The 14,252-nt window shown below is 37.0% G+C and overlaps 1 protein-coding gene across 1 annotated transcript in view; it reads left to right on the forward strand.

Moving 5' to 3' along the window:
- The window catches only part of ITGA1 (integrin subunit alpha 1), a 73,949-nt gene that overhangs the window by 51,155 nt on the left and 8,542 nt on the right, over positions 1-14,252 (forward strand). Inside the window, exons 14-25 of the mRNA XM_015652855.1 lie at positions 866-1,120; positions 1,533-1,663; positions 3,614-3,777; positions 3,980-4,116; positions 5,043-5,153; positions 5,717-5,802; positions 5,981-6,116; positions 7,127-7,207; positions 8,916-8,992; positions 9,681-9,770; positions 10,796-10,898; positions 12,557-12,670. Coding sequence (XP_015508341.1) covers positions 866-1,120; positions 1,533-1,663; positions 3,614-3,777; positions 3,980-4,116; positions 5,043-5,153; positions 5,717-5,802; positions 5,981-6,116; positions 7,127-7,207; positions 8,916-8,992; positions 9,681-9,770; positions 10,796-10,898; positions 12,557-12,670 — 1,485 coding nt within the window. The remainder of the gene's footprint in view (positions 1-865; positions 1,121-1,532; positions 1,664-3,613; positions 3,778-3,979; positions 4,117-5,042; positions 5,154-5,716; positions 5,803-5,980; positions 6,117-7,126; positions 7,208-8,915; positions 8,993-9,680; positions 9,771-10,795; positions 10,899-12,556; positions 12,671-14,252) is intronic.

Genomic DNA, 14,252 nt, shown 5'->3' on the forward strand with positions numbered 1-14,252 from the left:
TCTCCTCTCCTCTCCTCTCCGTTATAACAATTACCAAAATATGTCTTAGATGATTTCCGTAAATCCTATTTCAAGAAAAGGACCTGGAGAGACTGGATATTTTTGACAAGGAATTCTTACAGTCTCTACCTGCATGTTGCCAACAACAAATTGCTGGTGAATAGGATTGGTTAGGAAATAAGAATTCCTTGTCCTCCAGTAGTGTGGGGTTTGAAATTTGCTTTTCCTGTGCTTGCTGTTATCCATGTCCAAATAAAGGAGATACAGTACCTTGCTTGCTTGCTTGCTACTGCTTTTTTTCTAACACGGAATTCATGGGAAAGACTGGTTACATGCCCTTGTGTCTGTGTGGTTTTAGTCCTGGATACACAGTACATTGGAATATGTATGTTAGGCCACAGTCTATGTGTCTACTGGGGGCAAAATTCAGTCTGTGTAAAAGAAATGCCATCTTTTGGTCTGGAATAACTGTATTACCATCTGTGTTTCATTAGAAACCTCTTAAATTAAAAAAATGCCTTTAGAAAGACTCTTCACACTGCCTAAAGAATGTAGTTTACTTACAACAGCATCCAAATATTGTTATGATACTGCACTTTCCTGTGAACCTCTAATTTTAAGAAATATGCAGAAACATCTAGAGGCAGAAAGAGAAGAAGCAAGAATGTTATTGCCACACGCTACTCAGAAAGAACACTTGAATTATAGTTGTAGAATCAGTTTCTACAATGCATGTAATCACTAGGAATAGTTTGTAATTTCTCTGTTTAATTTATCCATTTGTCTTCTGGACAGGAGCTCTTAAAAGTCTGCATTACTGAAATGTTGGTGGAAATTCAAAATCTCTAAATCTCTTCCTCCACAGACAAAGTTTGAATATCAGATGAGTCTTGAACCCATAAAGCAAACGTGCTGCTCTCCATTAAAACAAGACACCTGCAAAGTTCTTAAGAATGAGCCTTGTGGTGCACGCTTTGGGACTGCGATTGCTGCAGTGAAGGATCTCAACCTGGATGGGTACAATGACATTGTGATAGGCTCTCCCTTAGAAGATGACCATCGGGGAGCTGTTTATATTTATCATGGCCGTGGCAAGGCAATCAGTAAAAAATATTCACAGGTACTCCACAGGTTGCCAATTGCTCTAATGTATATAATGTTTATAATCCTATCTTCCCAACACAGGATGAGACTGTGACTTGACCAGTTGTAACAGCTTCTCTTTTAAATTTAAATGTACTTTTAAACTCATAGTGGTTTAACTGAATCTGAGTCTTAATATTGTTAAACAGTATATTCATGTGTTTTTATTAGAAACCTTCTGACATTTTCTGAACAGCCAGAAAAGCAGATATTTTGCAATCTGAAAATTTATAGTGTGTTCATCACCATAGTAACTATTTTAGGAGTACTGTAATGAAAATTTAATGTAGTTAAAGAGCCTAAACCCCATCTCACTGCCATCAAATGCATCTTGACTGTTACAAAACCCTTCAAAGTGCACTGCATTAACCTCTTTCTGCATTTCACAGCGTATTGCATCAGGTGGAGATGGGGAAAAAGTGAAATTTTTTGGCCAGTCTGTGCACGGAGAAATGGATTTAAACGATGACGGGCTGATTGATGTTACCATCGGAGGCCTTGGTGGGGCTGCCCTCTTCTGGTACGGAGACTCACAGCAAAGTGTCAGGACAGAAAAAAAACTTGTTGGGATACCAGTGTAACTCTCATGCGTGACTGTTTGGACTTTGTAAGGTTACTGATTTCATCTCATGTTTAGACACTGACTACAAATATTCATCTTCTCACATCTCTCTAGAGGACTGAGCATAAAACTTAATGTATACCGTTATAAATACTGGAATGTTATAGAAGTCTTGCTGGCCTAGAATGAAGAACTTGCCCTCCTAGACCACCTTCAAAATAGAAACTGATTCCACTTGTGGCACTAAGTAAAATAGTAAAAAACCCTGAATTTCTCTCTTTTTCACAATATATTGCATATTATTTTGTTAACAATATCAAGAACAGGTTCAAATATAAAAGGGTCACTAAGAAAACTGATTTTAGTTCTAAATAGGAAAACTGCAATTTGAGTCCCTACAGAAAATCTGTAAAATTAAACAAAGCCTTCTGCTTAGTTTACAGTTTACAGTAACAGTCAATTAATTTTCTTTATATGAGAGGATTATTCAGATCTAATAGTGAGCACTATCATTTTTAAGGGAGAAGATAAACAATCTTAAACATAAATCCCTTATTTCTCAAGCACAACTAAAACTATTTCTGTCTCTGGTAAGGAAATTGCTTGCCCAGATCCTTGCTTTCCCTGTCCTGCTGTTTCACCTAGCTCACCTGGTAGGTGATCAAGTGTGTCAAGGCTTGCTAGCATCCTCAAGCTCCCAGCTTTTTCTGAACTTCACCTGGTATTTTCTTTCTAAATGTTCCATGTGTAAACACAGTGTGACACCCTTCACTATATTGTTGAGAACACAATTCTGAAGAAGGTTTGCCAGCTAAATTTTTTGCTGGTTTCATACACTGACATGCTGCATCTCATGGCCAAAAGGAAGCCAATTCAGAACAAGGGATGAGGCAGGAATGCATTGCAGGGGTGAAAAATATTTAAAGTGAAGAAAACTGGGGACAAATATTAGCCTGTTTGTCTGCTCACAACCTAAGGGATGGCTTGCAATCCTCCAGCTTACATATAATGTTATGTTCATCTGTGATACTCTCAATGATAGGTCTGGGCCTTCAGTCTCTTTTAAAATGGATCTGCTTCTGTAGAGTTGCTTAAATTCTTTTGGAAATATTTCATCTGATTTATTTTCTGGAGCAAGCACAGCACTGTGGAGAAATCCTGTGACTGTTTCCTCCATAATTCCTCTTTTACTGGTACTAGGTATAGGATATATAATTAATTACTCTTCTAGACCATCATGCTGCTCTTGTTCCAAATTCTTCAGGGCCTTTCCCTCCTGAGTGACAACTAAGCTTTAAAAAATGCTTTAGTGCTTTATAGGCTTTGGCTACTGAGGACATTTCTTTGCCTCTTTTTGTTGCTCACTTTTTGGTTTTCTGTATGATGAGTTCTCTCTGTGATGGCAGTTAGCGGGCCTGCAGTAATCTGCCTAAATGAAAAAAGGCAAATGCCGACTGAAAATGTGCCAGAGAAGTGGATTACAACTGCCAGCTGTTTTTGTAGCATCACACAGCCAAGACAGAAGATGTGAAATAATAGATGGCTTCTTAATTGGCACAACATGGCCAACACTGTGTCTGCTACTGTACTGCAGCATGGTGCCATCAACATATGCCCCAGGAATCTCACTTCAATTGTGGATTTTATGCTTCTGTTATTTTCTTGGAAAATAATAATAAATAATGTTCTTTGGAACATTAGGGATTTTTTTTTTTCTTTTTAGCTATAAGCTTCTTTACAGTTGGACTCAAATGATCTTAAAGTCTTTTCCAACCTAAACAATTCAATGAATCTGTGATTCTGTGTCTGTATCTGAATGTTGAATGCTGCATATTTTGTAAGTTCCTTCATAGATTTAAAAAAGTTACTGTTCTTATTTCCAAGCACTTTATTTGTGTTTTTTTTAAGGTCTCGTGATGTGGCTGAAGTAAACGTTTCCATGCAATTTGTACCTAAAAGCATCAATATTCAACAACAAAATTGTCAGATAAATATAAGAAAAACAATATGCATAGATGCCACGATTTGTTTTAAGACCAGACTAAAGTCAAAAGAAGATATATTTGAATCCAGTAAGTAGATAAGCACTAAGCTATGGAAGCTTTGAGCTATTAAATTGCTATGCTTACATGCACTTAGTAATTAAAAAATGGAATTCAGCTTTTCTAAATTCAGTATTCAAAGTGCATCTGAGATATTTTGGGAAAAAAGAAGGTGTAGAGACAAAGTGCCTTATAATATGCTTCATAATATTGATCTCAACCTCCTTTGTAGGTCTGCAGTATTGGATTACCCTTGATGCACAAAGACAGATATCTCGAAGCTTGTTCACAGAAAGCCATGAGAGAAAAATGCAAAAAAATATAACTATCAAAGGATCAGAATGTACGAAACATAACTTCTACATGTTGGCAAGTAAATCATTTAAAATATTTTTTTTTCATGTTGACACTAGAGTAACCCAAGTATGTATTCCATTAATTGCAAATCAGACAACAAAATCTGTGTTCAGAATTAATCTTAATACATGTATAAATAAATAACTCAGTTATTTATTTTTACATGTATTAACAATTTACCTATATGTACAGTCTTTTTAGCTATGTCTCTGTGTCTGTCTTAAGAAAGAGCATACCTCACTTGATGGAGCCAAGCAGCTGTCATGGTTAGTAGTTTAGATGCACTCAAAACTCAGCAGCAGCGTCTGAGAAAATTTCAGTTTGCATATTGGTGCAGTTCCCCCTAGTGAAATACAGTAAATAAACTTTTAGGTTTGATATAGAGAATATTTATTCAATGCAAAACAGAAATGTAATTAGCAACTGTGAGTATGAATTTAACCAGATTGTAGCTAATGGGTGGAGTTAATGGAGTTGCATACTGTAAGCTACTCGTATTTAAAATGTTTAATGACCTACAGTTGTATCTTAATGCAAAACTAATGATACATGATACCCAGAATTTTTTTCACCTAACAGCAGACCAAAGTTTGACTTCACAGGAGGTGATGCTGCTGATGCTTATCTTACTGATCCTTTGAGCACAACTAGAATGGAAAAGTCTGTGAGGCAACAGTTGAGATATTCTTTAATGAAACTCTGTGGGACATGCTCAGGCTATGTGAAATTTTGTGATAAGTTGCACAAAAACCTTAGTAAGTATTTATAAGGAATGCCTGGCGCATTGAACTTTCATCATCAACTGCAAGCATTCAGATGCTTCTTTAGCAAGAATGGCAACAGTGTGACAGAAAAATATTTTACCTCAGCAATTTTTGGGTCTCTTAGATACTAAAGTGAATTTCCCTAACAGTGGTTCTGTTTTCCTTATGTTCTAGGATAAGCCTGATTTTCAGGACTCGGTAAAGGTTTTGCTGGAATTCAATTTTTCTGATCCAGAGAGTGGACCTGTTCTTGATAGCAACTTGCCAAATTCAATAGCAGAATATGTAAGTCAGAAAGATTCTGTATCAATAACCAATGTATTTAAGGTAAAAATCATAGCCCACACAAGAGCTGAAACTATTGCCCACAAATTGGCTAGAGAGGAGGAGTCATTGAGCCTGTCCAGGAGATGTTTCCTCCAAATGAGTACTCAGGAATGAAAAGCTTAATTCAATGTGCTTGTGAACCATGCTGGGGTTTCAAAGCTGTCTATGTCTTCTATCTTCATCTGACTGAAGACAGAAAAGAGTTACCAACAATTTTACTGTCAGGTTTTAGGTAGATAGGGCAGAGGTGTGTTATCCATTTACTTTGGCGGGGCTTGCCATCATTCATACTTCTATTAATGCCTCTTTTCAGAATCTGGGTGAATCATTTAGAAGGAATGGTGTGCAAGTTTGTGTTTCACCCATGCATTTTACAAGATATTGGCATGTTTAATAGGTTAATATTAGGGAAGACTTCTTTTTTAAACAGAAAGTCTTACATAGAATTAGATAATGCATTAAAATGCAAGTATTTGATAATAAATGTAATACAATTAAGAATAAACATATTATTTTTGCAGATTCCTTTCACAAAAGATTGTGGAGCCAAAAATAAATGCATTTCAGATCTTGTTCTGGTTGTGAAAGCAAGCATAGCTGGAGACAGGTAACTACACTGGATATAATGTAGTGATTGATATCTGTTTCTAGGTGAATTATAAATTCTGCTGGGGCTTCCTTTCTAATTCAGAAACAAGGTAGTCTGGAGACTGAAAGAAGTTTCTCTTTATGTTAGAAACAGATGCAATAGTTAAGATGTCCAACATTCTTACTTTATTTTACAGCTCTTCTCCATTCATTGTAAAGTCACGCAACGACAAGTTCACCATCCAGCTCTCTGTGAAGAACAAAAAAGACAGTGCCTATAATACCAGAGTTTTGGTTCAATATTCTCCAAATATTATTTTTGCTGGCATTGAGGTAGGATTTTTTTTCACATTATATCACAACTATCATAACATACAATGCTATTATAATAATATATAATGAGGAAGTCTTTTTATTAAATCTTAATTTGACTGCTTGGGCATCATTTCAGCTGTTTGAAAGAGATTTCCCAGGGCTGCTCTTCTTGCTTATGCCTCTAAAGGAGTGTATTTATTTGACGTGAGAGGACTCCTGCCTAGCCCTGTCCATAAAATACAGATTTCACAATGACACTTAGAAATAGTGCCTGCCTCTTAGACAAACATCAGCATTATGAATCACTTGTACATCTGTATAGCCAGAAATGCCTTGTTCTTTGTCAGTAGAACTCCATAGCCTCTAGAATTCTCCTTTTGTGCATGTATAGACAAAGCACTGTCATGGTATCAATGCCTGCATCTACCCTATCTCAGACAGCATTTCCAAAAGTTGCTGTTTTCCTTCCTGCCTCAGCAGATATGGTACCAATACAGCTGAGGTCAGATGGGAAGCATTTAGGGCAGTTTCTTTTCTGTCAGCAGTCCTGATGCTGCACATTAGGAGAAGTCAGGGATCCATAGCACTGTTGCTGGTTCTATGACAATAATTGATTGAGTATGACTGTGACTTTGATTGCTACATTAGGAACACATTTACAAAATTTGAAGACTGTGTAATTGCACAGTTGATTGCTAGATCCCATGACTAATTTGCATGATGTCCAGTAGGCACATAATTGTGATTGTAAGTCATATAAGTGTTCCAAGCACTGCCATTTTCATTATGCCATTCACAGCATAATGAAAAGCATAAGAAATTGGTATAAATGTCCATGGGTGAAAATTGTCTTGCAGAATTTGTGGCTTCATATTTCTGTTCTAGTTTAACTAAAGCTTTGACTCTTACAATATATTGGCAGTGAAAAGTGGCAGTGGTATATATGTGTTTAACAGGTCAGTGATGCTCAGTCAAAATTTAAAAGGAGCTTGCACAAAGCCATGCTTTCAATGTCTTTTTCCCTTCAGGATATACAGAAAGATAGCTGTGAATCTAATCACAACATCACCTGTAAAGTGGGATATCCATTTCTAAAACCTGCAGAAGAGGTAAAGGTCCCCCTGCATGCAAGTTTTCCTTCCCCCATGTTCTAAATCCAGGGCAGTCCATATCACCTCTGAAGTTCTTTTGCTTGTCTTCATCCCAAAAGCTCTCCAGGCATGTTTCCCAAGCTATTCTTGATATCAGCTGCACAGAGCCAGATGGGAAACCATCAGATATTCAGTATTTGGGCAATCAGATGTGGTATGTGAGGATGTAATAGATGCATATTGCCATCCTTGACACTGTCAGAACGCAAGTGACACACAAGTGGCTCACCTGGCCAGAAATGTCTGTCTTGAGGCTTTCCATGTTTAGTTATTTTGTACATAAAATGTAATCCCTTGGCTGAAGACAGAACAAGATGTTATGTGGAAGTGCTAACCCAGATCCACTAAAGTCAGGCATCAAGACTTCACCTCTGCTCAGTGGCAAATGAGAGGCTTTTCCAGCAAGTAGTCCACTTAAAAACAAACTCCATCTTGAACAGTTCCAGTGATGTCTGCATCTCTTGCTGGAATGGAGAGGGAGCTTTAGTTTAAGGCTTCAAAAAGACATATTTAGACCTTGATCATGAATTGTAAAATGTCAGTTTGCATGCAAATAAGACAGTCTTTCCTGGCGATTCTTGTTTGCGCCTCTGTCATGCATCAGGAGGATCATAAGAGATGTCTTCTTACACTGCCTCCCACACAGACATTCCAGCTTGTGTCTTGGACTTGTAGGGATTAAGTCAGCTGTTACCTTCTTGAAGCCAAATAAGTTTATTGTCCAGTGCCTCTCCCCACAGTGTTCCATTCCCAGCTTTACTGGATTTTTCATATTTTCCTTTCATGCTTTGCTAGTTAGTTTGTCTGTAGCTACAAAGCCCTAAATTTAGAAATGTCACACTTCTCTTTGCATTCAGAAAATCTCTGATTCACTGATAGGCACTCCTAATATATTCCTTTCAAAAACTGCTTTTTGTTTTAAATATGAATATCTAGGACAACTTTCTGTGGACCATTTTGTAATAAAGATTTGTACACCTAAAAGGAAATATTGAAATCAGAGCTGAAAATTCCATATGGTAACAAATAAGAACACCTTTGCTTCATTTAAAATTACCCTTAAGTGTCAGGATATGAGGAAGAACATTTGGGACAGTGTTCCTAAACTTTGTGTAATTGCAGATTATGATAGATTTGCCCTGATTGTAAAAACAATGAGATTTTTTTGATACCTAGTGGTCTCTCCTTTATTTACATTTTAAACATTTCTTTTTGGTGTTCTAGGGGTTCTACCATATGTGAAGTTATATTCCAGCAGCCTTCTACAGACAGGTCACCTCCACTGCAATAGTCAGGCTTTGAAGCTTTTTTTCCTCCTCATGAGAGGGGAAAAAAAAAGAGGTTTTGATAAATTGATTGTAAGACCAATTGCTTTCAATTAGGAACTATTTATCTATTTTCTAATATAGTACATAAATTTTTTTCTTGATGTGTGTGAAAACTTGGGGCTCATGTTTAATAAGTGATAACTATTTGATTTCCTTCTTGGTTGGGGCAATTCCAGACAGTGGATTCATTCAGATCCATAGAAAACTGGTAAAATATGAGTAAGGATTCCCTAGATAAAAGTAAAAGTTTGTACATGTTTTCATTATATCAATCCCTGTTATGGTAGGCTTTTTTTTTTTTTTTCATTTCAAAATGTGTCATGTATTTCTCTACACAGATTTCCTTCAAAATATCATTCCAATTCAACGCATCATATCTCCTGGAAAATGCAACTATTCATGTATATGCAACAAGGTTAGTTGCAGTCTTTACCTTCTGGGTTTTTTTTTTCCTTTGTAAAGCTTTGGAAAGCTCCACGGTTTTGTGTTTCACAGTAAAACACTATGAAACTTCTGAACTCACAAACAGTTAAATTTTCTGTGAGCTGGTAGCCTTACAGATGAATTCAGTCCAGTAGTGGATTGAGTGGACTAAATAAATAGTTGATACTCTCTACAGCCTTAGAGTTACAAGTGAGTGATAATTTCCAGTTGTTTTACCTTCAGCAAAGGTTTATTCTCCTAGAGAATTACTGCATACTTTAGCATGAATCACAGTTAACAAAAAACCTTGCTTTCAAAGAGTAAGAGCATTGCAGAAGCTGTCCCTGATAGGGTAAAGGAATGCACTTGCCTTCAGTGTTTGCTGTCCCTGCAAAATCCAGGGATGGTGTAGCTTTTAACTGATCTGTTTTCATTCAGTCAACCTGCTGTCTGTAATTTTTAACAGAGATGCATTTATGATCTGGGGCTGGCACAGAGCTTAAATCATTAGTTATTGGAAAAAGTATTTTTAATTTATTTTTAGAAGACAATACTTATCTGGAAATGAGTAGCATGCTTTAATCCCCAGAGCTGTAGGTATTTCATTTTCTGAGATCCCTTTCCAGTTGTGCTCTGTCTGCAGCAGTCTGATCTGAGTGACGTATGTTGTTTTGTTTCAGTGACAGTGAAGAACCACCTGAGACCCTGAGTGACAACAGAGGACATGTTACAATTCCAGTAAAATATGAAATAGGGCTAATATTTGTAAGGTACTGACACTTCTCTGTACTTCACTTGCTAGCACAGTAAATTGCAGGTGTTCAAAGAATAGTGGGGTTTTTTTTGAAATGTGCTCAGTATCTACAGACAACAACTTCGAAGCTTATAAAGCAGAAGCACAGGCTTCACTGAAAAGTTTAGTCATGAAATAATGGAGCAGTTACTGTCCCTAACTTGATAAAATTCTGTTTTATCTATTTAAATTTGGTCTGAAGTTTGCAAGTACAGCAGCAACTTTTGCTTGGTTCCTGTATTTTGCTATATTCATTCAAAGTACATAAGAAAGCAAATACTTCCAGCTTCTTGATGGCCATGGATTTGTATCACTATAATATTGCATGGCATGGTGTTTGGTTTCCATCTTCAAAAATTAGCCTTAATTTTTAGGTTCTTGGGCATTTGTTTTTTTACGTTCAGGCTTATACTTTAATGCAGGTCTTGTAGTACATTTGATTTTCAGAAACAGACAGAATTCAGTTAGATTCCATCCCTGAAAAGTATTCTGTATATTATTGGCAAAAAATATTTTGTTCTGTGGAGGTGTAAATAATTAAGCCAAATTTATTTTGGTTGCATTTCACATTTCATAAACAGCCTTTGTCCCATAGGGAATAAGGCTGAATTTGGAACATGCTGGCTTTGTTCTGTTTATGCTTGATTCTGTCTTTTACAGGATCCTGCCTGTTTCACAATGTCAATGCCCTGGATAAGGGACTGCACAATTAGAATAAGGACAGCAAAATCAGATCCTAATGCATTAATTTTGGAAATAGTATTTTCTTATTTTGTAGTTATATCTGAATAAAATTCATTCTAAATGTATGTGGTAAAAAGTGGGGTCTATTCAGAGAACAGAGCAGCTGAACTTTAATGGATGCAGCAGTGCACTCTTACCTGCAAGACTAGTCCTGAAATTCATGAAATAATGAAAATTCCTATACTATTAACTCCTAGGCATTTTAATGACATTTGTGTGCTGACTTTTTTCCTGTGTTTTTTTTTTTTTAACCCACAGTGTTTTCAAAGAGCACCATGTTATAATTGCAGCAAATGATACTGTCCCTACTGCTATTAACACAACAGAGCAGATCGGGGATGAAGTTACTCTGCATTATAGGGTAAGAAACAATTAAAAATGTGTGACATAGGTACTGTCTTAATTTTTTTTTTCCATTTGGTTTTAATTACTTAAATAGCAGGTATACAATATGTTAAAGCCTCTACATGCATATTTTGTACTTAAAACCCTTTTTTATCTTCCCTCATTTGGAATACAGTGAATTAGAGGGTCAGATGGTCCATCTCCTGCAGAGTACTTCTGCTGGGTTTCAGACCTTCTATCCTCAGCTGGGAAAAGAGAGCATGCCCTGGTAAATGGACTACCCCTGCTGCAGGTTGGAACAGCCATTTCCAAAATCCAGTCAGGTTTATAATAGGCAGATGCCATTCTCCAAGAATGTGGTCTTCCTAGCTGAATGGATTCTGCAAAGTAAAATCACATGGGAAAGATATTTAATGGACTCTGCTCTTCGGAGATCCCTGCTAGACTATATTATCCAGCTCCAGAACACCCAGAATAAGGACATGGACCTTCTGAAGTGGGTCCAGAGGAAGGTCTTGAAGATGATCACAGGGCTGGAGCACCAATCCTGTGAGGACAGTTTGGAACAGTCCAGGCTATTCAACCCAGGGTAGGAGAGAAGGCTCTGTGGAGACCACATTGGGACCTTCCAGTACCTATTGGGGGCTTCAAGAGAGCAGGAGAAGCTGTTTCGACAAGGACATGTAATTACAGGACAAGGGGGAATGGCTTTTAATGAAAGGGGGGTAGGTTTAGATTAGATATAAAGGGGGTAGATTTAGATTATTAGTGGTGAGGCGCTGGAGAAGTTGTGGATGCCCCATCCCCGGAAGAGTTCAAGGCCAGGTTTGAGCAACCTCTTCTAGTGGAAGGAGGGTGTCCCTACCCATGGCAGGAATTTTAGAAGATCTTTAAGATCTCTTCCAACCTAAACCAGTCCACAATGCTATGATTCTGTGACTAAAAGCACAGCTTAAAGTTGCAGCAAAACTGAATTTAGTAATCTTGAGAGTATCCTGTTTCCCAGTGTCAAATCCAAAACTGAACAAGGGTCCCATATAAAAGCATAAAAATCTCTAAATCAACTCCTATCTGTAAAAAATAGAATATGGTAAAATTATTTACAATGACATAGGGTTTCCTATTCTTTTAGGCCATTGCAGTGTTTTACTCAGCTATCTTTTCTTTTTGTCTACTATGGATGTCAAAAATCTACTTGATTGCAGAGCATACCATTTATGATCTTGTAAAGTAAAACTCATCTTTGCAAGCAGCTAATCACAAATAAGTAGCCAAGACAAATAAGTTTAAAAGGTTCTTGATTATTTACTATGTGTGTCCACTTCAGAGATGGTATCACCAATTCCCCTGCCAGCAATTCCACCTAGGTGGTTACCCAGTCCTCAACCACAGCAGTCCTTTGCAGAAGGAGCTGCTGCTTAGGTATGTTCTTTTGTCTTCTGAGAAGACAGGTGAGCACAAGAGCAATTACCTAAGCACACCTGAGGTGGAACCAGCAGGAGCCACCACTGATACAGTGGCTTCTCACCCATTAAAGCACTTTTTGCATAACTAACTGTGAAAATGTAAAAATGAAGAGAAGAAAATAAAAACACAGGAAAGGAAAAAAGCTCAAAGTCAAATACTAACAAAATGAGGAAAGTGCTAGTCAAAACTTTTTTTTTTTTTTAATAGATTGAAAAAGGTGAGCACTTTCCAATGCCAAACCTCACACTGCAGATCTTATTTCCCAATGTAACAGCTGCCAAAAACACTCTTCTCTACCTTACTGCATTGTCACATTCCCAGGTAAGATAGGAATTTCTATTTTTCTGATCAATCTAAATTTGAAATTTATATTGTAAGGAGTGGCAAATTGCAGACATTTGGGGTTATTCATTGCTTTTAGTCTAAATAACAAGATGCTGTTGTTTTAAGTGTATGTACAGAGGTGCATAAGACAGAGGGACAAATTTTCATAAAAGGAAACAAGCAGATTTAAAATGGTGTTGAACAATAACTGCACTCTAGCAAGGCTAGTTTGTTATATTGCAAGTGCTGAGATGTCCAGACTCAGATATGAGCCTCGTATTCTCTTCATTGTCAGCAGCGCTTATTGCAAATGCTTGAATCCTGCTGTGTGCATCTAGAGCCCAACCTCCTTCTTTCTGGTACTGAAATTAACTTTTGTGCATGTCTGCTCTCCACCACTAGCAGTCCTCTGGCTTCTTCCTTCTCTGGGGCACTGAGACATCTTGAAGGGGATGGTAGGTTTTATGTTTCAAATGCTCTTCACTGCAGCCCTCATTTGAGTTTTTCCATTTCACTTCTCCAGTGCAACTGGCAGAGATCACAATTCCAACAAATTCCATTATCCTAGATCTGTAGATATTACAGTTAGAGCTATATCAATAACTATATGGCTGAAAAACCTAGATATGACTAAGTGGTGACCTAAACCTTCTTTTTTCTTTTTCTCTTTCACTCAGAGACATACACGTGTACCTCCATGCTAACAATTTCACTTAGTTTTGCAGTTTTGCCCAACTGAAAAATATACCAAAATATATGAATGAAAGTTCAAAGTTCACTTTAAAACAAAACAAATATCAAATGAGAAAAAGAACAGATCATATTTAGAATACAAAAAAGTCTGTTCTTGATTTCCTTTCCCCATTCTTGTCATTCCTAGTCAATCATCACATTTGATATATTTAGACATAAACTCGGTAAATCTTGTTTTTTCGGAGATAGATGTCATGTCCTGCAACCTACACCCCAGTGACAGTAATGTGCCAAAGTGCATTACGGAGTATTTGTAATCTTTTTATGCTAGCAATGTGAAAATCAACAACCTGACTGAAAAAAATCAATTCCCCCACACTGAAGACACCAAGGGATTTCCTAGCTGCCTGTGGAGATTTAGAGGGGCTCTAGCATCTGCTCCCCCTCCCTGGATATTGCAAATGAGGATTCTGCATCCTGCACTTAACCTGCCTGTCTGCTTGCTAGAGTGGAACCTCTGTGGCTTCCCATGCAAAAGCTGTTTAACTGATTTAATAGCCGTTGATAGCAAGCCATTAATAGCTTGCTGGTTCACATAATGGTTGTCTTGCAGGAAGCTCTTGTTTGCTTGTACAGATGTTTAAGTAAAATAGGTAGGTTAAATTATGTCATAAATATTTCATGTGCTGTTTGAATAATAATACTTTGATACATAGACATCTGAATTTCCTATTCTGCACTCTTGCAATATGCTATTTTATTTTAGTGGTTAGTAAACATTATAAATGTTATTAAATATTAAATATTATTATTGTTGACTTGTTTTCAGATAATTTTTCATAACAGATTGCATATCCAGAATATTAATATAAATAAGAATAAGAAT

Source organism: Parus major, chromosome Z (genome assembly GCF_001522545.3).
Source record: "Parus major isolate Abel chromosome Z, Parus_major1.1, whole genome shotgun sequence".
Taxonomy (NCBI): Eukaryota; Metazoa; Chordata; class Aves; order Passeriformes; family Paridae; genus Parus; species Parus major.